We start from the raw sequence: 27860 nt of genomic DNA on the forward strand, positions 1-27860 counted from the left end.
TCAAGACTCATGACTGAATATCTCAGGCTCCACAAAACATCTCAATTTGATGGGCTGCATAGGCCAAAGTGCACAAGAGGATCTGCCAGTGTCAACCAGGAACAGGAATCAGACTCATGTGGACATGATTTTATTTTATATTTGTAATCTTCAGCTCTTCAGTTGGACTCCAGCTGAACTTGTGTTAATGAGATCAACAGGTTCCTGGTTCCTCTCATGCTGGAGTAGAACTGCTCTGTACACCAGAGATGATGTGTTTCACTTTATTTTATTAAATACTTTTGAACATTAGTGACATTCATCTTAGAACTGAGGGAAATAAAGGAATGAACCAGAAGCAGAGGAGCAGCACCCCAAGTACAGTTTGTGAAAGTCAGGAGGGTTCAGGAAACAGTTCCACTCTCCAGACCATTTGGCGGCGGTAGTGCAACTATCACCAACCAAAGGAAAAACAAATACGAATGCGACGAAACGACGAGAAAGAAGAAGAAGAAGAAGACGAGGAAGAAGAAAACGGCGGCGGAGGCGGCGGCATGGCAGCGCACTGGCGCCCCCTGTTGACCTGCGCGGCTCTGAGCCTCAGCGCTCCTGTGGTGGAGTTCCGCCATTTTGAATCGAAGAAGAAGAAGAGTTGTTCTGCTCGCATGTGAGGATCGGAGAGTGTGGAGCTTAGCGTCAGGAGAGCAGTTACATCCGACTATCATGTGTGTTCCCGGGGACACCTAACTCTCCGGCTCTTACCGAGTCTGTGGAGCGGAAACAGAACCTGAGAGCTTCCCCGAGCAAAACACATCCTCCGTGTGTGTCTGTGCGCGCGCGCGTGTATGTATGTGCAGTTAAACTCGGAGCTGAACTCGAGGTAAGTTTATGTAAAATCACTGCGGTGTCGCTCAGCGCCTCACTGTCCGTGTGTTTACTCTCCACTGCACTTTCAGCGTCCCGGTGACGCTTCTCACGCGCGCTCTCTCTCTCTCTCTTACACACACACACACACACACACACACACACAGAGAGTGTTAAAGAGTCACACAGACAGAGTGTTAAAGAGTCTCACACACACACACTCTCCCTCAGTGTTAGACACACACACTTCGCTAACAAAACGACGAACCGTCAGCGCGCGACTCTGATTAGCTGTGCTAAGCTAACACCAGTTTTAACTTCCTCAGGCCTCAGACTTGTAACAAACACACACTTCTCCCAGATACCCCTCATACCCCTCAAACAGACTTCACACAGCTCTCATCCACACACTCATACAAACCTCACCTACTTCTCACACCTCACCTACGTCTCACACAAATCACACACACCTCACCTACGTCTCACACAAATCTCTCACACATCACACACACCTCACCTACGTCTCACACAAATCACACACACCTCACCTCGTCTCACACAAATCACACACACCTCACCTACTTCTCACCTACATCTCACACAATTTACACACACCTCACCTATGTCTCTCAAACACCTCACCTGCTTCTCACCTACATCTCACAATTCACACATCTCATCTACATCTCACATAATTCACACACACACCTCACCTATGTCTCACAGACACCTCATCTACATCTCACATAATTCACACACACACCTCACCTACATCTCACACACACCTCACCTACATCTCACACACACACACACACACTCACCTATGTCTCACACACCTCACCTGCTTCTCACCTACATCTCACACACAATTTACACACACCTCACCTATTTCTCACACAATTCACACACCTCACCTACTTCTCACAATTTACACACACCTCACCTGCTTCTCACCCACATCTCACACAATTACACACACCTCACCTACTTCTCACACCTCACCTACTTCTCACACAATTTACACACCTCACCTACTTCTCACCTACATCTCACATAATTCACACACACACCTCACCTACATCTCACACAATTCCCACACCTCACCTATGTCTCACACACACCTCATCTACATCTCACATAATTCACACACCTCACCTACATCTCACACAATTCCACACACCTCACCTACTTCTCACCTACATCTCACACAATTCCCACACACCTCACCTATGTCTCACACACCTCATCTACATCTCACATAATTCACACACCTCATCTACATCTCACATAATTCACACACACACCTCACCCACATCTCACACACCTCACCTACATCTCACACACATTCCACACACCTCACCTATTTCTCACACATTCCACACACCTCACCTATTTCTCACAATTTACACACACCTCACCTGCTTCTCACCTACATCTCACACAATTCACACACCTCACCTACTTCTCACCTATTTCTCACACAATTCCCACACCTCACCTGCTTCTCACCTACATCTCACACACACACCTCACCTATTTCTCACAATTTACACACACCTCACCTACATCTCACACCACACCTCACCTATGTCTCACACACCTCACCTACATCTCACACATTCCCACACCTCACCTATGTCTCACACACCTCACCTGCTTCTCACCTACATCTCACAATTCACACACCTCACCTGCTTCTCACCACATCTCACACATTCCCACACACCTCACCTACTTCTCACACATTACACACACCTCACCTACATCTCACACACACACACCTCACCTGCTTCTCACACAATTTACACACACCTCACCTACTTCTCACAATTTACACACACCTCACACACCTCACCTGCTTCTCGCACAATTTACACACACCTCACCTATTTCTCACAATTTACACACACACCTCACCTACTTCTCACACCTCACCTACTTCTCACAATTTACACACACCTCACCTATGTCTCACACACCTCACACACCTCATCTACATCTCACACACACCTCACCTATTTCTCACACACCTCATCTACATCTCACATAATTCACACACACACCTCACCTACATCTCACAATTCACACACACCTCACCTATGTCTCACACACACCTCACCTGCTTCTCACCCACATCTCACACACCCCACACCTCACCTATGTCTCACACACACCTCACCTCACATCTCACACAATTCCACACCTCACCTACATCTCACATTCACACACCTCACCTACATCTCACACAATTCACACACCTCACCTACTTCTCACCTATTTCTCACAATTTACACACACACCTCACCTATTTCTCACAATTCACACCTCACCTACATCTCACATAATTTACACACACTCACCTACTTCTCGCACAATTTACACACACACCTCACCTACTTCTCACACCTCACCTACTTCTCACACACACACCTCATCTACATCTCACATAATTCACACACCTCACCTATGTCTCACTAACACCTCACCTGCTTCTCACCTACATCTCACAATTCACACACCTCATCTACATCTCACATAATTCACACACCTCACCCACGTCTCGCACAATTTACACACCTCACCTATGTCTCACATAATTCCCACACACCTCACCCACATCTCACACAATTCCCACACCTCACCTATGTCTCACACTCACCTCACCTACTTCTCACACAATTTACACACACCTCACCTGCTTCTCACCTACATCTCACACAATTCACACACCTCACCTACATGTTACATAATTCACACACACCTTACCTGCTTCTCACCTATTTCTCACACACCCCACACACCTCACCTACGTCTCGCACAATTTACACACCTCACCTATGTCTCACATAATTCCACACACCTCACCTATTTCTCACACAATTTACACACACCTCACCTGCTTCTCACACAATTTACACACACCTCACCTGCTTCTCGCACAACTTACACACACCTCACCTGCTTCTCACAATTTACACACACACCTCACCTGCTTCTCGCACAATTTACACACACTCACCTCACCTACTTCTCGCACAATTTACACACACACACACCTTACCTGCTTCTCACACATTTACACACACCTCACCTGCTTCTCACACACCTCACCTACTTCCCACACAATTCACACACACCTTACCTACATGTTACATAATTCACACACACCTTACCTGCTTCTCACCTATTTCTCACACAATTCCCACACACCTCACCTACTTCTCACACAATTCCCACACACACACCTCACCTGTTTCTCACACAATTCACACTCACCTCACCTACTTCTCACACAATTTACACACACACCTCACCTGCTTCTCGCACAATTTACACACACACCTCACCTTCTTCTCACCTATTTCTCACCTTCTTCTCACACACCTCACCTACTTCCCACACAATTCATACACATCACCCACTGCTTACACAATTCACACACACCTCACCTGCTTCTCACCTATTTCTCACACAATTTACACACACCTCACCTACTTCTCACACATGTCTCGCACACGCAGGTGGAGATTGAAGGTGTATTGTGTATATAGTCAGTAAAGTGTGTTTCTCTTCTCTAATGTTGCAGAGTTTTTGTTATTTGTTTGCACTGATGTTTTATGTTTTCATGTCGTACTCATGCTTTTGGTCTTGCAGTGTCCATCTGAGGTGTTTGTGTGGTGAGGAGGCTCTGGTGGGAAGCAGACTCCATGCTGATTACTGCTAGTTTGCTCCATGCTTTCTGCAGTCTGCCACTCCAATGCCTGTCTACTCGTGGGGAAGGTGTAATTAAGGATTCACTCATTTCATCTGCTGGTAAATGACTGTTCATTCAGAACATGCAATTTATCCACTTCAGACCACAGACTTCTGCAGTAGCAGTGTTTATTCTGAACTGATTCTGTAGTACAAATATGAAAACTAGGAATTATGTGGACTGAATGGAGACCTGAGTAAATCCTTCATTTGGGCAAAATGATATTTTACTATATGTATAACTGTAGCTGAAATCATCTGTTCTTTATTTGCACATCTCTCACAGAGTGGAACTGAATTACAACAGGGAGGTGAAAGACTAATGTCCAACATTTGAGTATTTGATTGCAGTTAATAATTTCTGTTAAAATGTTTGTAAAGCAGAAATGCTGAGGCTGAAAAACTGGCAGAAAGAAAACTCAGTTTTGGACAGAACACTTTTTTCAGAATTAATCTGCAGAAGCATCCGAGTTTTTTTTCTCAGATCATCACACAGATCTGAAACTAGGGTTAGAATTTATTAGGAAGATTGTCTCATGATTAAATATTATTATAACTTTATCTCCTAATAGTATTTTTTTGGTTTCTGGCTTATATAAAGTATTGTGTATTTATTATTATTATTATTTTTATTACTATTAGCAGCATCATTCTTATTATTACTGTTATTAATAATTATATAAAGCATTGAAACAGAATGATCACTTCAGTTGTGCTCAGTAACTATTTTAACTCCCCTCAGGGAAACTGTTCAGTTCCTCACATTGAGTTAAAGCTCATTTTACACAAAGAACAAACCTGAAACAATGAATGCTAATGAGCTACAAGTAACCAAATGTCCGATAACACAACCGAGTTTTTGTGTATTTTTTTACTGTGATAAAGATTTTGGGTGTTCAGGGATGTTTATCATTGATAATGGAAATCAGAGGAAGTGTTTTATGATGTGAAAATAAAACACTACGAGTTTCTTACAAATTTTCTAATAAATCCAAAAATGCTGAAGTATTGGAAAAAGAAGCTGCATAATCATACAGCACATAGCGCCCTGCAGTGGCCATTTTTAAAGGATGAAAGAAAGAACAAAATGTGATTTATACTTGTCACATGAATTTTTTCATATCCCAGCGATGTTAGGAAGTGCAGGGCTAGAGCCATGATACATTGCCCCTGGAGCACAGAGGGTTAAGGGCCTTGCTCAGGGGCCCTAAGGGTGACAGATTGGTGATACTGGCTCTTAAACTCCAACCTTCCGATCAGTAACCCACAGCTTTACCAACTGAGCTCCCACTAGATTAAAGGGTCTTTTCAAGTCTCGCATAGAAAGCTGGGGTCGGAGTGAATCATCAGCCATGACACAGTGCCCCCTGGAGCACAGAGTGTTAAGGGCCTTGCTCAAGAGCCCAACAGTAGCAGCTTGGCGATAGCAGGACCTAAACCCCTGACTTTCTGATTAACATCCCAGAGCCTCAGAGTTACCACCTGAGTTTCATCCCTACAGGAACTAAGCATAAAAAATATAAAAACATTAATTAAATGTTTTATTCTCTCTCATACCTGCTGACAGGCTGATCAGGTATCAGTAAAATCTTGGCACTTATTCCTTAAATTCTCCCGCACAATAAAAGCCATAAGAATCAATTAACTCCTTCATTTTCAGCTAAATTACATAATATGCAAAACCTTCATTGAGAACCTTTTTTTTGTGTTAAAATTAGTATAAACGTCCTCATGAGTGTGACGTGACTGTCTAATGATCTATCAAGGCTTAATTAAGACAGCAGTATCAACGTTCTTCACACGTGCTTCTCATATCCCATATTATTCTGTTGTGCACCTACAGATAAATAAGCATTACCTTCCAAGCGCTATATAATCTATTTAATTACATTTATTTCATATTTATTGTTATTGAAATCAAAACCTTTACTAATGCATATGTTTGGTGGGTGTATCTAACAAATCATTAGGTTACGTTAATAACCAGAGGTCGAGCGATAGTGGTTTTACTGATACTGGTTGGATCGTACTCGCTGATAACTGATTAATCAACCGATAGTTTTATGCAGCTTAATGCAGCTTGCAGTCTCGCATGTAAAAACAAGCAGCACGTGGTGACAGTGATTCGCCTCTAGAGGGCGCTCTCGTAATGACAGCTGACTGGAAGCTGGAAAAATGTTATGGATTTTTTCCCGATAGTTCCAGCGATCAATTATCGGTGCCTCAACCCGCTATTAATAAATTAGGGACATTTCAGTTGAAATTTTTCATCCAATACAGATATGATATGACTAAAACGTATATAAAGTTACATTATTAAAATATGTCTCTGGCATTGTTCGAGGGCCGTTCCAAATGTGGGGTGTAGTTTGGGGACCATTGGTATAGATAATTGACCTTATTATTACTGTTATTAATAATTATATAAAGCATTGAAACAGAATGATCACTTCAGTTGTGCTCAGTAACTATTTTAACTCCCCTCAGGGAAACTGTTCAGTTCCTCACATTGAGTTAAAGCTCATTTTACACAAAGAACAAACCTGAAACAATGAATGCTAATGAGCTACAAGTAACCAAATGTCCGATAACACAACCGAGTTTTTGTGTATTTTTTTACTGTGATAAAGATTTTGGGTGTTCAGGGATGTTTATCATTGATAATGGAAATCAGAGGAAGTGTTTTATGATGTGAAAATAAAACACTACGAGTTTCTTACTAATTTTCTAATAAATCCAAAAATGCTGAAGTATTGGAAAAAGAAGCTGCATAATCATACAGCACATAGCGCCCTGCAGTGGCCATTTTTAAAGGATGAAAGAAAGAACAAAATGTGATTTATACTTGTCACATGAATTTTTTCATATCCCAGCGATGTTAGGAAGTGCAGGGCTAAAGCCATGATACATTGCCCCTGGAGCACAGAGGGTTAAGGGCCTTGCTCAGGGGCCCTAAGGGTGACAGATTGGTGATACTGGCTCTTAAACTCCAACCTTCCGATCAGTAACCCACAGCTTTACCAACTGAGCTCCCACTAGATTAAAGGGTCTTTTCAAGTCTCGCATAGAAAGCTGGGGTCGGAGTGAATCATCAGCCATGACACAGTGCCCCCTGGAGCACAGAGTGTTAAGGGCCTTGCTCAAGAGCCCAACAGTAGCAGCTTGGCGATAGCAGGACCTAAACCCCTGACTTTCTGATTAACATCCCAGAGCCTCAGAGTTACCACCTGAGTTTCATCCCTACAGGAACTAAGCATAAAAAATATAAAAACATTAATTAAATGTTTTATTCTCTCTCATACCTGCTGACAGGCTGATCAGGTATCAGTAAAATCTTTGGCACTTATTCCTTAAATTCTCCCGTACAATAAAAGCCATAAGAATCAATTAACTCCTTCATTTTCAGCTAAATTACATAATATGCAAAACCTTCATTGAGAACCTTTTTTTTGTGTTAAAATTAGTATAAACGTCCTCATGAGTGTGACGTGACTGTCTAATGATCTATCAAGGCTTAATTAAGACAGCAGTATCAACGTTCTTCACACGTGCTTCTCATATCCCATATTATTCTGTTGTGCACCTACAGATAAATAAGCATTACCTTCCAAGCGCTATATAATCTATTTAATTACATTTATTTCATATTTATTGTTATTGAAATCAAAACCTTTACTAATGCATATGTTTGGTGGGTGTATCTAACAAATCATTAGGTTACGTTAATAACCAGAGGTCGAGCGATAGTGGTTTTACTGATACTGGTTGGATCGTACTCGCTGATAACTGATTAATCAACCGATAGTTTTATGCAGCTTAATGCAGCTTGCAGTCTCGCATGTAAAAACAAGCAGCACGTGGTGACAGTGATTCGCCTCTAGAGGGCGCTCTCTTAATGACAGCTGACTGGAAGCTGGAAAAATGTTATGGATTTTTTCCCCGATAGTTCCAGCGATCAATTATCGGTGCTTTAACCTCTATTAATAAATTAGGGACATTTCAGTTGAAATTTTTATCCAATACAGATATGATATGACTAAAACGTATATAAAGTTACATTATTAAAATATGTCTCTGGCATTGTTCGGAGGGCCGTTCCAAATGTGGGGGTGTAGTTTGGGGACCATTGGTATAGATAATTGACCTTGTTATTTGTGCTTATTAAAATAAATAATATTAAAAATGTGGTGGATATGTCTATATCATTATTTGCCACACACCTACATCTGTTTTCTCTCTTTGTCCAGGCACGTGCTTTCTCTTCCAGCTGTGGCCATGTTCTGGAAGTTTGACCTGCACACCACCTCCCATATCGACCAGCTGCTTGATAGGGAGGATGTAACTCTGAGGGAGCTGATGGAGGAGGAAGATCTCCTGCAGGAGTGCAAGGCACAGAACCACCGTCTCCTGCTCTTCCTATCACAGGACCACTGCATGCTTGAGCTGGTCAGTCTCATCACAGAGGAACCTTCTTCTGACCTGGAGGAGAAAACACGCTTCAAGTAAGACATCCCACGTAATTAAGGGTGTAAGGGTACACAAAGTTCACGGCTCGGTACGTACCTCGGTTTTTAAATCACGGTTCGGTTCCATTTCGGTGCAGTTTTGTGGGAAGGAATACAAAACAGAATAGAATTAATTTTTATTAACACCGTTTATTATTATTGTTATTAACATTTGTGAACATCAACAGTTTACATTTTGAAAACAACCTTTTATCAAATTAATTCAATATACTTTTTTAATTAAATTGGCACAAATGTATTTAAATCAAATGAAAACATTTAATTAAACAGCTTATTTTTTTTAGACCCAGTATATATTTATTTATAAAATGTTTGTGTTTTAAATGAATATGATCTACTTAAATGTTCTACTTATTTTAGAAGATTTTAACAAATGTTTTTATTTCTTCAGTCCTTCATTCATTCACACACACACACACACACACACGTCACTTCTTCGCATGTGAACGAGAGAACGTGCAATTTATAATCATCTGTTTAGGTGTGGTGAGGAAATGACCAGGGGGATGCTGAATAATATCCTAATTTATTAATTATTTATTGTTTTATTTTTAAATGTACAGGTATTAATCTCTTCCATATGGCAATAAGAGACAAAATAACGAATAAAGAGAAAAAGATCAAATGAACCTTCTTTTGTTCTCTTTTCATCTAGACTTCCAAATATTGCCTGCGATCTCCTCACCTCCGATGTGAGCACCATTAACGACAAGTTGGGTGGAGATGTATCTCTGCTGGAGAAGCTTTACAGTCTTCTGGAGCAGGATCCACCTCTCAACCCGCTGCTTGCCTCGTTCTTCAGCAAAACCATCGGTAACCTGATAGCACGCAAAACAGAGCAGGTAAGTGCTTTTAACCTTAAAACATGATCAGCTGCGCTGCTCAGATTTCCACTGACATGCAGGAGACAATTCGTTATTGTGTGTGTTTATTTGAATGATGTTACTTGTGATGTGTTTGTTTATTTGGTCGGAAAATTATTTGCTTTGAAACGGCTTCATTTGCCTTTAGATGATCTCGTTCCTGAGGAAGAAACACAACTTCATCAGCCTGGTGTTGAACCACATAGACGTGTCCCCCATGATGGATCTGCTCCTGCGTCTTATCAGCTGTGTGGAGCCAGCACCCCTCAGACAGGAGGTTCTCAATGTGAGGAAACGCACTTCTGCTTGCTCACACACACACACACACACTCTCTCCTGGGTTGAACATTTTATTTCTTATAGTCTGAGATGATTTTCTGATCATTTAGTAATTGAATGTTATGAGAAGTGCAGGGTAAACAAATCAAAATGCTTCAAAAACAAACATGAACACACTGTAATAATGATTTGTTCTCCAGTGGCTGAATGAGGAGCGACTGATCCAGAGGCTGACTGAGCTCATGCACACAGGGAGAGACGAGGAGGTGAGAACATCACTGTCCCATTTAAATCTGGAGTAATGTGAGTAACTTGGTGTTTTATTAACCTGCTGAGGGATTTTAGCCTTTAAAGCACATTTGTTTTGTGCATACCAAGAGAGGTGCTCTACAAGGTGGTATCAAAAAGTTTTGAGATTAGCTCCATTTACAAGAAAGTTCTTTATCTACGTTTACACACAATCACATTAAAAACAGACCCATTGCACAGAAACGCAGCGCTCCCAGTGTCACTTCTGCCACTTCTGGAATGCGTTCTGGAAGTCTTCTTTTCAAAGCGTCTCAAGCACCTTCTGCGATTCGCGCTGGATCTTCGCAATGGTGTCAAAACGGTGACTGATCTTCATCTTCAGGTAGAGAGCGAAGTCTGCAAATCTGGCGAGTGTGGTGGGTGCAGAAGTGAGATCATGTGGATTGTTCTCCGTCGAACATCATGCACAAGTTGCTGAATGGTTTTGAGATGTTCGGGAGTTGAGCACGTTGAAAGTCTTTCTTATCTCTTGTGGTCTTCCTGATGTTCGTCGTATGTCCGTTTCATGCAGAATTTCACGTTTGCTCTTCGTTCTAACTTGCTGTCAATGATGAAATTGCGGACGTGGTATTGCACGTGTTCAGAATAACATCAGTCTAGAAACCTTTTGATACCACCTCGTGCATGATACCTGATTTGTGCAGTTTGGGAACATCTGTAATTTTACAGAACACTACAGAACTTGCACGTAGTTAAATAAAAGCTCTCTTGTGCACCGACAGAGACAATCAAATGCATCGCAGACTCTGTGTGACATCATTCGTCTCAGTCGAGATCAGGCCATTCAGATCCCAGAGGCCGTTGAACCAGATCCGTTACTGGCAGTCCTGGAGTCGTAAGTTATCGCTCGTTATTGTATCTAATAACAGGTGCAGGTGTCCGTGTGTCCACCCACAGATCACTGAATGTAATGAATTATAATGAATGATAATTCTACACATTCATCTAGTTATCCCTGTGCGTCCAGAAAGCCAGCGGCTGTCCTCACATAATTCATAACGCTCTTTACATTGCTCCTAAAACAAAGATGAGACACAAACTATGACTTTTTTTTAAACAAATATCTACATTCCTGATTCTTTAAAGGCTTCAAGAATTAAGGTGGCATGGATGTGATGTAGAAGTGCTCAGTGAGAGATTTCCGGGATTCTGGGCTTTTCAGGGATAAGCAACTGGCACCTTGGAGTATCTTTAAACACGGCCCACAGGACCATGTAAAGACTACTTTTAATATTAGGATGGTATTAATTCTTCAACCAGGAGCTAGATTCTGCCAAGTAATTATAAGCGATAAGCGGTGGAAGAGGGAAAACTAGATTTTTTACTACTCTCTCTATCACTACACTACGTATCCCTAAACTTTTTATTTTTTACTTTTTCTTCTTTGCTTATCTTGATTTTCGTCACGTTAATTCAATTGTGCACCAGCAGGAGAAATGACATCTTTCTCATTGAGACTATTTATAGACTATTTGGCAGTAGGAATGTTGTCTGAAATGTCAAAAATAGGGACTATGTACATTTGTTGTGATGTGTACGTTTGCTTGCTTTGGCCATTTAATAAACGCGTTGCATTAATTGTACAATGAGTTCCCTCAATATAGTGTAAATTAAGAAATGATGTATAATATATTAGTCTGGATTAATAATCTGACCCACCGAGTATGAAGGAGAATGCTGGACCCTCATCTATAAAAGTTGCCCATCCCAGTTTACATGCCTAGGAGAGAAGTATGGCTTTATATCTATGACCTGCTATAACAGTATTGTTTATGTTTAGAGAGGAGAATGTGGCGCAGCTTTTGAAGAGCATGTTTGAGAAGATGACCAGTGAAGCCTCTATAGTCAATGGAACTCAAGTTCTTCTGACGTTACTGGAGTCGAGGAGGACAGGGTGAGTAGATCCCTTAGGTTTCCATGTTGTGTGTGGCAGCCAGGGAAATCCTTCAAATAGTGAAATAAAGGATTCCTCTTCACAATTCCTACAATCACAATTTGTAGCATTTTGAAATAAAAAGAAAATCAGTGGGTTTTAGTGATCACTTGCCTTCTGTTTGTGTTCACTCAGTACAGTAGTTTAATAACCAGTGAAGCACAGAGAGAGGCAGTGATGTGATGTTCTTCACTGTTATAGTGTCTTGGCACTGAAATGTTGCTAAACTAATCGATTAAGAAGAAAAAAGGCAATAAATAGTTCCTGTGGTGAAGCAGATGATGTGCTGAATGAGGAAAAACTGATCGTATAAGGTGTGTGAATTTAGCAGCTGTGTCCTCAGGTTTACTTTTGGAGAAACCTGAACGGTTCTGCAGTTATTTTAGACTGATGATTTAATTTACTCCTGACAGGCAGCTCTTTGGATGTTTCTGCGTATGTGTACACAATCCAGCGCTAGGACAGAGAGAGAATTCCTTTGGTGCTCTATTATTAGCTCACTCATAAAAAATGATCCAGAGACTTGCTTTCCTTTTTATGGAGCTTTCACTCCCCTCCTTCAGACAGATCAGAGCCATGCTGTCAGGAGTGAAATAAAATCAAAAGGAATTTAATCTCGGGGTCAAGGCTTCTCGCTACTACAGGGGTGATTTGCTTTTTGTTGATGGCTCATTTAAAAGAGACTGTTTGTTTTATATCTGGAGCATTTAATAGTCAGAGCGGCATTTATATCTGGTTTGGGATAATACATTTTCAGAAATGACGACAAAACCAAATCCATACTTTTTAGTCCTAAAATATATCATGACTTTTATAACAGATGCGTGTGATTCAAGGGAAATGTGTAAAATGCAGCATTAATATTGCATTTGGTCTAATGTTGATCTGAAAACATATTAAAGTTTCTGAATAAAACAGTTTAAAGATCAGTCAGAAGCTTCTGGGCTACATTTCTGTTTGGTTCGAGATGATTTTCACTTCAGTTTGTTCATTATTGGATAATAAACTATAGTCATAGCAAAATTAATAATATATTCTAATTATTCTCAAACACAATTATAAGTGTAAATAAGTACAAAATAAATATTTATACCTACAACCTCAAATTCAGCAGTCTCTTTTCTGGATAAAAATCATGGTGACACTGATTGATTCTGAATCAATAAAATCATGATGTGACTCTATTTAGGATAAAAACCATGACGATGTGACACTATTTTGGGTAAAAATCCTGATGTGACTCTTCTGGATCAAAATCCTAACGTGACTCTATTGTGGATAAAAGCTGTACCATTTGCCAACATGGGGCCTGCTTTAGAAAGCTGCTGATTCGAGATAGGATGAAAGTTATTCAGATTTTTTTCATGGTTATTTAACAGTTAACTAATTAAAAAATTACAAATTTTCATAAAGGAATATGTACGTTCCTGTCTGTCCATGTAATGTGTGTAATTAACACAGCCTCTGATTACACATTATTCTCACACCTACTGTACAGACTTGTTTTTTTTTTTTTTTACTGATTTATTACTGCACACTATTTTATAAGTAGCAGCAGCATTATATATGTAATGCACACAATTATTTGTGTGTTTGTTTATTTTTTTTAATTGACCTCTGCTTGTGTGTTCTAGGCTGGAGGGTCTAATGGAGCTGTATTCTCAGGGATGTGAAAGGTCTTACACTGTCAACAGCAGTATTCTACGTACTATTGAGCCTCATCTAAAGGACTTCCAACAGCTTCTACTGGACCCTCCCAAGGTACTGGTTCCATCACTGAGCTGAGAGTGAAAGTGTGACTTATTGAGACTTCATGTTTTCACTCAGATTTATTTTTTCATTTGTTGTTCCTTTTTTGTTTTGTCCACTATCTTCTACTTCTTTCTCCAATGCAGAAAAGTGCAATACTCACAACTGTTGGTGTTCTGGAGCAGCCGCTGGGGAATGCACGCCTTCATGTGGCCAGGCTGGTGGCATCGCTGCTGCAAACAAGCGACAACAGCATCTGCCAAGAACTCTGCAGGCTTAACACCATGGACCTTCTGCTGGTGAGGAGTTACCTTCATATTGTTATCACACATGTTCCCATAACACACACTTCATTTGATTAAGTATTTGTGCCCATATGAGGTGGCATCAAAAAGTTTCAAGGTTAGCTCTGTTTACCAGAAAGTACTTTTGTTTATCTATGTTTACACATCATCACCTTCAAAATAGTGTTGCAAAACTATTCTCCAATCTTTTTTATTTACCTGATTATATCTGTGATGGAGAGGATTTGTTACGCAGTGTGAAAGAACCTGTGAGATCTACTGAGTTTTACTTCCATTAGTTTGTTTGCACTCATTTTTTGACTTTTTTTTTTTTGGTTGCAGGATTTATTCTTTAAATACACCTGGAATAACTTCTTGCACTTTCAAGTAGAGATGTGTGTGACCTCGATCCTGAACCACTCATCTCACATGGATCTGCATCCCTCAGTTCTCCAAAACCATGAAGAGAAGCCTCACTCTGAAGGCCAGAATGTCAACCCAGACGCACCAAATGAACCAACCCGTGCTGCCTTGGTTACCAATGTAATCAAAACATTTCAAATGGAGTTCTGTAGCAGTATAGTGGGAGAATTTATGATTTGGACACTCAGTGGTTTTCTGACAGTGTAGCTCACCAAATTGCATATAATCCTCTGTGTGGTTGCCAGTTCCATGAAACTGTTCCCTTCTGTAAAAGACACAAAAACAAAGGATATGTGCTGTAGTTTAATAAGTATGTGCTGAATGGGCTACTTCCATCAACACATCTATATAATATTTCACAATTTCTGGTTGATTCCCTGCACTCATGATTGATATTTTACAGCTGGTGTCTGCAAACACCAGTGTCAGTGACCTTCGTCTGTAAAAAAAATACTCTTTACTGTAAGTGCACATGAACATGCTGACTGCATGTCCCAGCATTCCAGGAGAAACTGGATACTTTCATGATATCTGTTGGACATAATTACTTAATGTTGTGGAGTTCTTAATTCACTTAATTCGGTCATTTTTGTGATGGTAATTATTACTATTTCATTACTAAGAACATCTCCTTTTCATCAGCCTTCTGTCAGTCACTGGTTTTGGTTTAGGGTCTAACTGACCTGGTATCTTTAAAAGAAATGCTCTGAATGAACTGTCATGATGTAGTTTAGTTCAGGCATGTTTTTTGAGCTCACTCTGAACTCGGGAGCTGCTCAATATAGATGTTCCCAGAGTTATCATGATGTTTCACACAGCAGACAAACGTAGCAGCATATATGCTACACTCGTGAATGATACTCTAATGTTGAGCTGCTGCTGACTATTCAGATAGTCATTGTGTTTTCCATCTGTGTGTTACTGTGCAGCTCTTCCAACAGTGTCGCTTGGTGCAAAGGATTCTGGATGCATGGGAGGAGAACGACAGAATTCAGTATGAGCTGCTTCCGTTTTTCACCATTTACCCACGTTTAAGCATGACGTATATGCATTATAGCATAGCATAGCTTTTCTTTTTCTTGATCTTGTTTTATGTCCTCTAAATTCTAGAGCTGAGGGTGGGACCAGGAGAGGTAACATGGGTCATTTGACTCGGATCGCCAACACTGTGGTTCAGAACCTGGAGAAAGGACAGGTCCAGTCTCAGATTAATGATCTCATTAAAGGTAGGTCTACGTGTGAGTGTAGATGTATGAGGTTTGGGAATGTAACATTATGTGGCACAGATTTGACATCATCTTTTTCCTCCGAGTTGTTTAGCTTGAACATTCCTTTTCTCTCATTTGAGGCCAGTATGAGAGACTGTTGAGAGGCAGTAGAAATATGCTGTCTGGGGTGATGGGTGGCTTTAAGTGCTTGTATTTCAGATGCAATATATAAGTGGTGAATGTATTTTAAGTTCTGAAAAATATTTGTGAGCTTTTCTTGGACTTTGCAGCATGAATCCCAAGCCTTTAAACATTTTGGTTGCATTTTTGCAGAACTTCCTGAGGACTGCAGGGGGCGGTGGGAGAGCTTTGTGGGAGAAACCCTCAGAGAAACGAACAGGAGAAACACTGTAGACTTGGTGAGCAGATGTGCATACAGTGTACATCACAAATTCCATTAGTTACATTTCAAACTGAGACCAAACATTTCATTCTTTACTGAATGTTCCATCACCTTGCACAGCAGTTCTACAAGAAAATCTCAGACGAGACGCACATTTAGTATAACAAATTCTATAATTGTACGTATTTCTTTTTAACCCAAACAAACGTATCATTTCATCATAAAAGCTGTGGGTTTTTTTTAAAGCCTTAAAAAGTATTCAATTCGCTGTTCTAGGTCTGAACTCATTTTAAACAGGTCTTTATTTTCTGATGTATGTACATGTAACGCTGCCTCTAATGCTCATTCAAATGCTTCCGCAGGACTTTCTAGTGGTTTTTTGTTGTTGTTGTTGTTTCCGTAGTGGTGGTGTATTTTCTTCCACTTGTCCAAATATAAAAAACTTTCTTTCAGCTTCTCCCATTAGGGGGCGCCACAGCGGATCATCCCTATTCGTGATCCGCATGTTTGATTTGGCACGTTTTTACTCTGGATGCCCTTCCTAACACAACACCCCATTTATCCGGGCTTGGGACCGGCACTAAGAGTGACTTGGCTTGTGTAACCCTAATGGCTGCGTTTGGACTAGTCCAAAAATAATTCCCTGTTTTATAATTACAAATGATACTAACATGCAACAGCCAATCAGCTTTCTGTTATCAATGAGAATCTATTTTAAATTGTACCACAGGTGTAAAACGTCTTTTATTTCACAGCTATGGGGAAGTGCAGGTTTAGTGATATTTAGAGCCTCGTTAGGCCAGTTTCTAACAACTTATTTGTGTTTTTGATGTTGTGTAAATGTCTTAAACGGAAGTTTTAAGCGGACATTCATGTCATTTACGTAAATATTTACCAGGATTTTTAACATTATTTTATGTGCAAGATTCAAGAAATGATGTTTGTTATGGACAAATGCACAGTGTCTGTAGGGGCGTGGCCTCAGTGGCCCTGCAGTAAGTGTGCTGTGTGCATGTGATTGATGAATGTGCAGGAAGAAATTTAACTGAAATCGCATTAAATCAGGTTGTTTTAGCTAGGAATATCCTGCATGATTTTTTCAAACTACATTTAAATTCCCTGTTATAGACTAACCTGTAATTCCCAGTTTATTCCCATTAAATCCTATGTAAAATTTCCAGTCTTGACAGTTCCTAGAGTTTTGCAACCCTAAATGTCACTAATTCTAGCAGCACATAACTCCTGATTAGCATAAAATAGCCTAATTAACCCACATTTATGAAGTGAGAGTTAGCAGTTTGAACACCTTACAGCAAAATCATAAACATGTATAATGAAATTCAGATATTAAATCTATTAGCTTGCATTTATTCTCCAAAACGTTCACCATATAGATCATGTTTTACTAGATAATATATACCAGCTTATCTGTAATTACTGTGTGATGCTGGTGCTGCACCCTGACTGTTTGAGTTCTGTAACACCTATGACCTTCTATTATCACAGGTCAGCACACACAACCTGCATTCTTCTAGTGAAGATGATGACATGGAAAGCCCGTTTCCCAATGATCTGTCTATCCAACAGGTACAGTCAAAGGTCATGTTTAAAAAAAACAAACAAAAAAAAACCACATTGTGACCAGTATCATCCAGAATGGTATAAATATATCCGATCCTCCTGAGATGACTAAAACGTGTCCATTATTACCTGTTTATCATCCAGGCATTCTCCGAATATCAGATTCAGCAGATGACTGCTAACTTTGTAGATCAGTTTGGCTTCAATGATGAGGAGTTCAGTGAACATGATGAAACTATCAAGTGAGTTTCTGCCTCGCTGAATTTTTGTAGTGATGTTAATTCTGTCTGTCTTTCACTTTCTGTCTTTATTAATATTATTATTATTATTATTATTAGTAGTAGTAGTAGTAGTAGTAGTAGTAGTAGCCTGGGCACACAGTTTAGGGGAGCAGTCACTGAAGGTGGTAGCTTCTCGGTGGCCCTGGTGTAGTGTTTGGACTTCTGTTGTTTTCAATAGGGTTTTATTTCTCTCTTTTTTTCTTGATCTTGATGAAGCTTGCTTTTTGCGTAGTTCTTCCTAATGTTTCTCGGACAAGACAGAGGAGTCTGATTGGCCAAATGATGGTGCTGTAGTACTGAGCTTTGCTGTTTATCTTATTAATCTTATAATTACTGAGTCCTTAAAGCTTTAAAATAAAATTCTTAAGAACTGTTTAGGTAAGTAATAAAAAGTTAATTTAGTAATCAGTGTAGCCACAACACGAGGATCAGTATTAATGTGTTAATTAACCAGTATTAATTAACGTCATGACTGTTTGGATTCATACAAAATCTTAACATTACATTTGAACATTACATTATTACTCAGGTTGGAGAATATGCCAAATTCAAGTCTTTACAACCGAACTAATGCTCGGTTTATTTTAAACCTATTTCACTGTTAAAATGGTGAGGTCGTGTTGTAGCACAAGGTTTTTAAACTTTGGCCAGTTTCTAATTAATCGTATCTCCTGCAACTTCTGTTCTTTCAGAGTTCTTCCAAAAAGGCTACATATAACATGTGAAGCCTTTTCTTTTGCTAAATAATCCTAAATATGTGCAGATAAGCAAAATGATTTAGGATTATTTTGCAAAAGAAAAGGAAGAATATTATTCCAATTTTACTATTAAAAGGATTAAAGTCAAATGATCAAAAACTTACAATAAGGCTCCTCTTTCCAATATCTGTATGGTGGAGTTTGATTTACTGCCTTTAGTAACCTTCTGCAGCTGTAGTAGTATACTGACTGGTGTTCACTTTAGTGTTCTATCCAACTTGTTGCTGCGCCATCAAGTTCTTTGAATTCTAGAAATCTAACGGGTGAGCCGAGTGAAAGGAATCCATGATGATAGACCGGGCTCTTGTCCAACATCTGGATAAGTAGATCATCTGGAGTTATGGAAGATCTTTGCATGCAGTTTTGCATTGTTCTGCGAGTGAGTGGATCAGGCAGGAAACTTTTCTGGGCTTGTGAAATCTGACCACTGTGGCAGAGTTTTTCTCAAAGATCTGAAGTCTGTTCAGATAGAACAGATGATGCTGTGTATTTTTAAAGATGGTTCTGATGCATGTAGATGAAGTAAAAGAATCTGACAGCTGAACTCTTAGGAGAACCATTGCTGGTTTTTTGTTGACTCATCGAATGTTTTAAGTTGCGGTTCTGTAAATATGGTTCTGTAATGGAGGTAGTGTTCATGCATACAGGTTATAATGTTTTTCAGGAAGTGAAGCTGGAAATCACGCAGAACAGCTACATCAAAAACGACCTATAAATATAATATTTACACTCATCACCTCTCTGTGTTCCCTCCACACATCTCACTGTTAATTTCTGTTTTGTTTTCAGTGCTACTTTTGATCGAATTGCTGAGATTAACTTCAGTATTGATGCAGATGATAATAGTGTAAGTTTCTGGAGCTGGTATTAAAGCACACATTTTTAAATTGCATTGGGTTTGGTGAATAATAAAACATGTTTGGGAATGTTCTCGTATATAATTCTAGGCGAGTGCTGCTGCCTTTGAAGCTTGCTGTAAGGAGAGAATACAGCAGTTTGATGACTGTGAAGAGGAAGAAGACATTTGGGACGATAAAGAGATCAGCTATGCAACTCAAGTGAAATCCCGATCCAGGTGTGTGTGGGTTTTTTCTCTATAGGAATTAAATTCCAAACATTTTAAAAATGCTTGTGTTCAAGTTGTGTAACTTGATTCTGCAAGTTGTGACTGAGTGAAGGTAAAATGTGTTTTTGTTTTTAGGTTTGGTGTGTCTTTATCTTCAGGAGGCTCACCTAAGGTTTCTGTGAGCAATGGGAAGCTGGGCCGCGGGTCGGCCGATAAGGATGGGGGGAGTCAGGTTTCTACACAAGTGGCAACCAGCCCTAAATCCCCCACACCACAGACTCCAGAAAGTATGTTTTAAAATGCCCTCATCACACACTTTAACGTGTGTCTGTTACTCAGAAATCTCAGATTAGAGATTGCACTCATTTAGAGATTGACCTTTGAGGTGTGTCTGTTAAGGTCCCACATGTTTAGGTGATTTCAGTGAAGTGAAGGACACTGCCTGGGGTTCTGCCTCCAACCAGGCCAATAAGGAGCATCATGGTACAGGATGGGCCAATTTCACAGAGTTTCACCCTTTCTGCAGGTAATCTGGACTCAGCACTAAACTGTATAATGTTGATTATAAACTGAATAATAACATTAAGGCCAGTTCACACCAGACACACTCGTGCCACTAAGAAAACCTAATCCAAAGTTTTAAGCGTTTAAATCCACCCAATCCCACTTTTAGTTTTCACTCAAAATGAGTTTAATTTTTCAACTTGTGCACAGGAGTGAAGTGTAAATGTGAAAACCACTGAAATCTCTTCTGATTCAGTGAGAAAATGATATGTGAGCAACCTGCAGTTAAATTATGAAATGTGTAATACTCTTTAACACTAAAGAGCATGTCTATCACTTCAGTTCATTTTTATTTGTATAGCACTTTTAACAATGAACACCGTCTCAAAGCAGCTTTACACAGATAATGTGGTTATAAAGTTGTATAAAAGTATAGGTTTAGTGCCTAAATGTTTGTTCCTTATAATTGTACGTTTATTCCTCTTGTATCTTCCATCTAAAATATTATAAAGTCTGTTCTGATTGAGGCCAATTTCACACAAATCCCTACAATGTTCTGTGTTGCTTCCTGGTGTCCTTCATCCTCACCCCAGTTTTGATTGGATTTTAATTTTAATTGACAGACTTGATGCATGGTCCTGCTGAAGAATAACATCGACATGTTTTTTATGCGGATCTCCTTCTCCAACTAGTAATTACTCAGCTAAATAGGTGTATTTAAATCCAAAGTACACATCTCTAACCACATGTATTTACACAGCTTTTCACTTTGTGTTTTTGTTAACTTTACATTTCATTATTATTAGTAACTCTCATAGCCTTTTAGTCTGTTCATTAATGATCAGATTATTGTATGAATGTCGTTTATTATAAACTTTTATATAGTGGAAGTGTACATTTGAATATTACTGTGTAATTCAGGTTATAAATTCATGGTTGTCTCCCCCCAATACAAGATTTATTATATATTATTTATTATATATTGTGCTGGTTTGGTTTTTTTATTTAAGTTTCTCAACAGTTTTTCTTTTCATCAAGAGTTTTAGGTTTAGTAAATGATTAAGTTCATTAATGATTAACTAATTGATTATTTTTTCCCCTAGCAGCTCTAAAAACTCAAAGAACCAGTCAGAAAAGAAAGGTTAGTATTTATTATTTTATGTTTTCATTCATAAATATGTCAAAAATTAAAAAGTAAAAAATATGTAATAAACATTTGCAGATCAGAAGGCCCCTGTGCTAGCTCCAGACTCGGGAGGCTTTGATGGTGAAGATGATGTGGGAACAGACAAGACTGAGGATGAACCCAAAGCAGCAGGCAACCAAAAAGCAGCAGACACTCAGATGTGCAGGTGAGAGAGAGAGATGAAGAGAAGATACCTGATTCAGTGATATTTACATGTATTGTGATTTAAACAGTGGTCCATGTATCTGAAACACACACACACACACACACACGTGGCTCTGTATTAAACTTGTTTTTGGCTCTTGGTGTTCCTACTGATCACCAACATACAGTTCAGCAGCAGTTCAACAGCAAGCAGAATATTTCCGAGAGAAATAAATGATGAAGAATCTCCGGATGATTCCTTGAGTAATTAGAATATAAGAAAAGTCTTGTGGACTATTATTTGCCTCGATGCTTTTAGTTCATTAAACTACACATGGAGCACTGTATCCATTATTACTGACTGTAGAGTAGAGTACTAAATTAATACAATAATCCCTAGCTGCAGCACTACTCCTGACTCTAACATGCCACTACTCCTGTCAGCTTATTTGCGTGATATTTTTGGTTTTTGATGATCATGTTTGTTAGTGTGTTAACACACTGATTTATTAATGAATTATTAATGATTGAAATGAGTTGATTATCATTTTTGTCACAAGACTCTTTAATTAATGTGAAGATTATAGCCGTAATAAATCAGAGTGCTTTGAAAGTAGAGATTTAGTAGATAAAAAAATGACTCCAGTAAAAGTGTCTCTTTAAACTTTCACTCGAGTTAAAGTGCAAAAGTATTTGCCTTCCAATGTCCTTTTGATCAAGTATATGGTTTATGTACTTGGTCCACCACTGATCATTGAGTATAATTACAGCTCTGTAACTGATCTATTGTGAATGAACAGAACTGCAAAACTGTTCCATTGTTTTCAGTGATGCACTTGGTGAGACACTGCAGAAGCTCACTATTACAGATGCAGCAGAGTCCCAGACACCGACATCCGATTCAGAGAACACCACTGTGACCGACAAGAGGTACGCGTCATCTGTACATTCTTTACCACGTTTCCATAAAGATGGTAACATTTCAATTTGACTCAACATTTAAACAATTTCTTTAAATGAATGTGGTGTGGCTGGTGATAAAATACTCGAACGTTTACACCGAATGATGAAGAAAACAAAAACAGAGTAAACGTTTATATGGGCAGAAATGTCTTCTAGAGGAGAAAGATCATAGGAACATGCAGAGGAACGTATCACTCTACAACTGCTTTGAGCAGAACAGCATCAACTACAACCTTTTACTCAACACATGTTCACTAAAAACTAGAGAGCTGGAAAATGTTCATGTCTCCAAGTCCATGTCTTCTGTGTCCACAATTAGAACCTAAACAATCTTTTATATTATAGTTCATGTGCATTTCTCTCCAACAGTATTAGAACAGAAAGGAAAATTCTTTTGTTTTTGTTATCTACTGAATAGATTTGGTTTTGAGGTCAAGATAAATGAAGTGATGGATCAGAATTGAAGCTTTAATTTTGAGGTGAGTAAATACAGGAACATAAAGAACACGTCACATGATTTGTATGTAATACATCTCCAGGCTTGTACCAGTGCTTTTTTCTGTTTGTTTTCAGAATGATTATTCATTTCTTTATTCTTTCTGACTGCTCAAAACAATCTGACCATTCATTTCTTGATCTCTTTCCTAAACAAGATGTTTCCACACAATGAGTTGTTCTCATATTAAGAAGGATTTAGGAAACACTAGGAAATCATGGGTCTGGTGAATGAATTGACCAGACTAAAACTTACTGATTTTTAGCTTCAAAATGTCCTGCGTTCCCCACGTATAATCTCTCTAGTCTTCATTAATGTTATCGTTTTAACAACAGTCGACATTCAGTGCTATTAACTGTTTAAACAATCAGATTAACAGAACAAACGAGGGCAACAAAAACACCAGTCAATATGATCCAATATTTTTGATCACTTGAAAAAAGAATGGTTTCAATCTAAAGGTTCCACATTAAACAACAGGAAATTCTGATCCATCCTTTCATGTCTCTTAAAATCAAATGACTTTTGGTGTAAAGCAAAAAACATTTACCGTATTTTTCGGACTATAAGGCGCTACTTTTTTCCCACGTTTTGAACTCCGCGGCTTAAACAACGAAGCGGCTTATTTATGAATTTTTCCTGGGTTTTTCCCGGTTTCACCAACTTCAAGACAAAAAACTGAACCACATAACATTAGACCAATGAAATTTCAGAATGGAAACGAAAAAGCGCACCTCACCTGTGTTCTGAGCTGCACGGCATCGGGAGAAAAGCTTCATCGATGGTGATTTTTAAACGCACGACGATGCCAAAAGATAAACTCCTGAGAGAAATAGTTGTGAAAGGAAGGAGGAAGACAGTGAACAATGACTTTCTTGGTCGGCTACTGTTTAGATACAAGCCGTTGTAACGCGTTGAGTCTGGGTGAAGGGAGAGCTCGCTAACTCCGGGTTACAACAGAAATCATATAAGCACAGACAGGTTTCCAAAACTCGTGCTTTTTTATTTTTCTTGGCAACAGCATTACGGGTTAGTCAAAGAAACTTAGAAATGAGCATCAGAAAATAATAAGGGTGCGCTTAATAGTCTGGAAATGACTGTGCATTAATCAGAGATGCCTCCTGATCCAGGGTGAGTTAGATGGTGAATTAAAGACTCATCAATAAATACTCTAATCCTGGTTCATTAGGACTTAAACTAAGAACCTCATCTGTTCAGAGATTAAGACGATGTTTAGACATTTAACCATCTTGGTGTCAGAACAGAGAACATTCTGGAAGCATGTTACAGAGAGTGAAGAATCAGAGGCAGGAAACAAATAGTTCAAACTAAAACTTGGCTTTATGCAATTAAACACACACACACACACACACACACACACACACACACACACACACACACACACACAGCTCCATATCTCTCTCTCTCTCTTGATGATGGATGGAGACATTTTTCTGATTTTTGGAAATCAGAAATGAACATGAGGTTTTTAGATTAGCAATGTGAGAAGAAAAAGGACAGTTGATTGATCTCACCTTCAGCCTCAGCACACAACCTTGAGGGTAAACAAAAATATATATCAAAGTATTTTACTAATCCTGCCACAATTCATTTATCAAGGAGCCTTAAAGTACATTTTAACCATCTGATCGATCTAATTAGCATTAAAGTACGATAAGAAACTCAGGACCTACCTGTAATCATGTTTATTCTGAATTCATATGATCATTATTCTGATTATTCTGACAGCTGTGTTTTCATACACACTTTGTTCTTTGCATGCACCTACGTGTAGTTTTGTTGAGTTTGGTGTGTGCTCATAAAACTTGCTCTGCTTTTGTGTGTTTTCAGGTTTGATGACACCACACCCAATGGGCCGATCTGAAAGTGTTGAACGTGAAACCAGACAAAATCCCCTCCAAACCCACTTCTTTGCCACTTCTGTTCTTACTCGGAAAAACAGTACCACTTTTGGTGTTAAAGTAAAAATGCTGCCAAGTTTATTGAACGTGGATCTACCAATCAGCGTGCCCCAGTGAAGGAGAAGGGATGTGTAGCACACGCCCAGGAACCAGAACTGTGCTCACAGGAGCTTTTATTTCTTTCAACTTTGTATGAAATTTGCAGTTTTTAATGTAGCAGTTATGGGTTTATTTTTCAGTTAGATCATTAAGAATTGTCTTCTTTTTTTTTCTCCTTTGTTTAATTTCCTATTTTTTATTTGCATCCGGTGCGATCGCAGTAACAGCAGGGTGTGGCAGCAGAGCACAGGATGTCCAATCACCCTCATCTGTCTTTCACTCCAATCACACGTGTTCATATGCACATCTGCAGCCTTTAACATGTATTTAAACACCGCGTCTGTAATCACTTTCCTACACCTCACAGTACAACTCGTGCACGTCAGTGGAACCCCATCCGAATAGGGCTCACGTCTCCTTGTGTGCAATAATGACATTTCAGCCCACACTGTTCGCATTGATGGTGAGGTGTTTCTTCAGGTTCTGAACTTTCTGCAGAGCTTTATAAATTGTGTAAACGGCAGCGTATGATTTATTTTTGGTTGCTATAAAGAATTTTGTCCTTTTCTTTTCAAATCAGCAAATTTCAAATTGTATGTTTTTGTTTTTTTTCCTTGTGTACTGCTTTTCCTGAGTATTTGTTTTCCCCGACAAAGCACTTTTAATGACGAATCTTGCCTTAAAGTCTTTTAATTGATACCGTGTCAATCACAAAAAACTAACGAGAGTGAAGTGGTCTTTCTTTCTTTCTTTCTTTCTACCCAAAGCACTTGCACAGTCTTCCTCTTTCTCCGCAGCTTCATCTGTTTATCTCTAATTAGCTTTTCTTTTTTTTTTTAAACTCGAGACAGAGCAACAGTGACCGTCATAATCCGTGATACAAAACAACAACAACAACACGGTTTCACTCATGGTTTAAATCTCACTGTTCATGCCTCAGGAGGTTTTGCTTCACTGTGCGTATGCGTCTCGCATTTCTCATTCGTTTGTTCCACAAAAGCAGAATCTTTTCCCAGGAAGTTTGAACACTGTACATCCTGCAGGTGCGATGGGAGAAACCGAATCCTCCTCAGTTACACTCCTGTGTTCGGATTGCGTCTGTACAGAACGTCATCATCAGCTCATGAACGAATCGAAACGTTTTAATCCTGTCCTTATTATATACCAAAGTTGTTCATCAGCAGCAAGCGCTTTATTCTGGTCAGGGTCGTTGTGGAGCTGGAGATCATCCTGAGATCTCTGGGCAGGAATCCATCACCGAGGTAAAAGCTGAGAATTCAAAATGAAATAAAACTGCTCTGTGGTTTCTTTTTCTCCAACCCTCATTTACTAATGTGTCCAATATCCAGGATTAAATCTACAGAGATGTCGATCATCAGTCGTTTCCCCTCACACCCGGGAAGGTCGATTGTTTTTTGTTGAGTTTTTCTCATGTTTGAGCGCATCTGAGTGACGCTGCATCACTGAGCTTCACACGCCTGCGTTATTTGGAATGATGATGACGTGGAGATTATTGTGTTCATGGTTCTGTAATGAGATGCATTTTCTGATATTTCAGCTAAAAGCCACTATATGACGTATAGACTGTGTCTATGTGGTTCTCAAGGCCAACTAGATACACACACATGTACGTGTATGTATTTTTATAGCTATTTGGAGATTTGTTTGATAGTTCTGTTCGGTATCATGAATAAATCTGTTATGAGAACTCGTTTCACTAAGCATCCGTCTGTGAGGGTCACGGGGGCCATGGATTTCACTCCTTTCTGAAAGACTGGAAGCAGGAGATGATTAATGAGGAGTTCAACAGTTTTCACATTAAAACTAGAATTCATTAGGAGATGACGATGCAGTTAAACGTTTCACAAAATGAATTTGAAATGATTATTATTAAACTCGAAAAATGATTTTTGTGAGTAGAAGGAAACTTCAAGTTAATCTTGAACTCAATTCAGACGAGGAACATTGGACTGCATGAGAAATGGATTCATGCGTGTGCAGGAACTTGGAGTGAAATTTAAACCTCTTTAATTAAATACATAATTATAATAAAAATGTAATACATTCTGTAAAAGCTGCTTTGAGACAATGGACATTGTGTGTGATTATGGGGAACAGCTGAGATTTTAGCATCAACATTTTTTAACACTTGTTAGATAAAAAAATAACTAAAACCTGACGTTTGGGCCACTGGACTGAGTTTACTGTAATCAGGATCTATTTGGCTTCTACAACAGAAAAAGTGGATAAATGACCCCTTTAAATCAAGTGGCTTTAGTCAGACTGA

At 39.2% G+C, this 27860-nt stretch overlaps 1 protein-coding gene across 3 annotated transcripts; it reads left to right on the forward strand.

Moving 5' to 3' along the window:
* The first annotated feature begins 311 nt into the window (after positions 1 to 311).
* ppp6r2a (protein phosphatase 6, regulatory subunit 2a) lies at positions 312 to 26305 on the forward strand. 3 transcript variants are annotated; one of them, XM_046859986.1, is made up of 25 exons: positions 312 to 859; positions 4498 to 4656; positions 8844 to 9098; positions 9778 to 9964; positions 10134 to 10271; positions 10465 to 10530; positions 11296 to 11408; positions 12354 to 12467; positions 14141 to 14267; positions 14402 to 14554; positions 14882 to 15082; positions 15892 to 15956; positions 16073 to 16188; positions 16504 to 16589; positions 18080 to 18160; positions 18299 to 18396; positions 19983 to 20040; positions 20141 to 20268; positions 20395 to 20546; positions 20659 to 20785; positions 21867 to 21904; positions 21986 to 22115; positions 22922 to 23023; positions 23475 to 23535; positions 25404 to 26305. In XM_046859986.1, exons 3-24 carry the CDS (start codon positions 8872 to 8874, stop codon positions 23518 to 23520), a joined length of 2553 nt encoding a protein of 850 aa, XP_046715942.1. In that variant the 5' UTR covers positions 312 to 859; positions 4498 to 4656; positions 8844 to 8871; the 3' UTR covers positions 23521 to 23535; positions 25404 to 26305. The 3 variants fall into 3 exon arrangements, with proteins under 3 accessions (XP_046715942.1, XP_046715943.1, XP_046715944.1); XM_046859987.1 differs by having other exon boundaries at positions 313 to 859; positions 21870 to 21904; XM_046859988.1 differs by lacking the exon at positions 23475 to 23535 and having other exon boundaries at positions 462 to 859.
* The last annotated feature ends 1555 nt before the right edge of the window (positions 26306 to 27860 follow it).

The sequence above is a fragment of the Silurus meridionalis genome, chromosome 10, assembly GCF_014805685.1.
Source record: "Silurus meridionalis isolate SWU-2019-XX chromosome 10, ASM1480568v1, whole genome shotgun sequence".
Classification (NCBI taxonomy): domain Eukaryota; kingdom Metazoa; phylum Chordata; class Actinopteri; order Siluriformes; family Siluridae; genus Silurus; species Silurus meridionalis.

Coding starts and splice junctions, on each gene's coding strand:
- ppp6r2a (XM_046859986.1), top strand. CDS start 8,872: ATGTTCTGGAAGTTTGACCTGCACACCACCTCCCATATCGACCAGCTG. Junction 14,268..14,401: donor TTCTACTGGACCCTCCCAAG/GTACTGGTTCCA, acceptor TCTCCAATGCAG/AAAAGTGCAATACTCACAAC. Junction 15,957..16,072: donor GAGGAGAACGACAGAATTCA/GTATGAGCTGCT, acceptor TCTAAATTCTAG/AGCTGAGGGTGGGACCAGGA.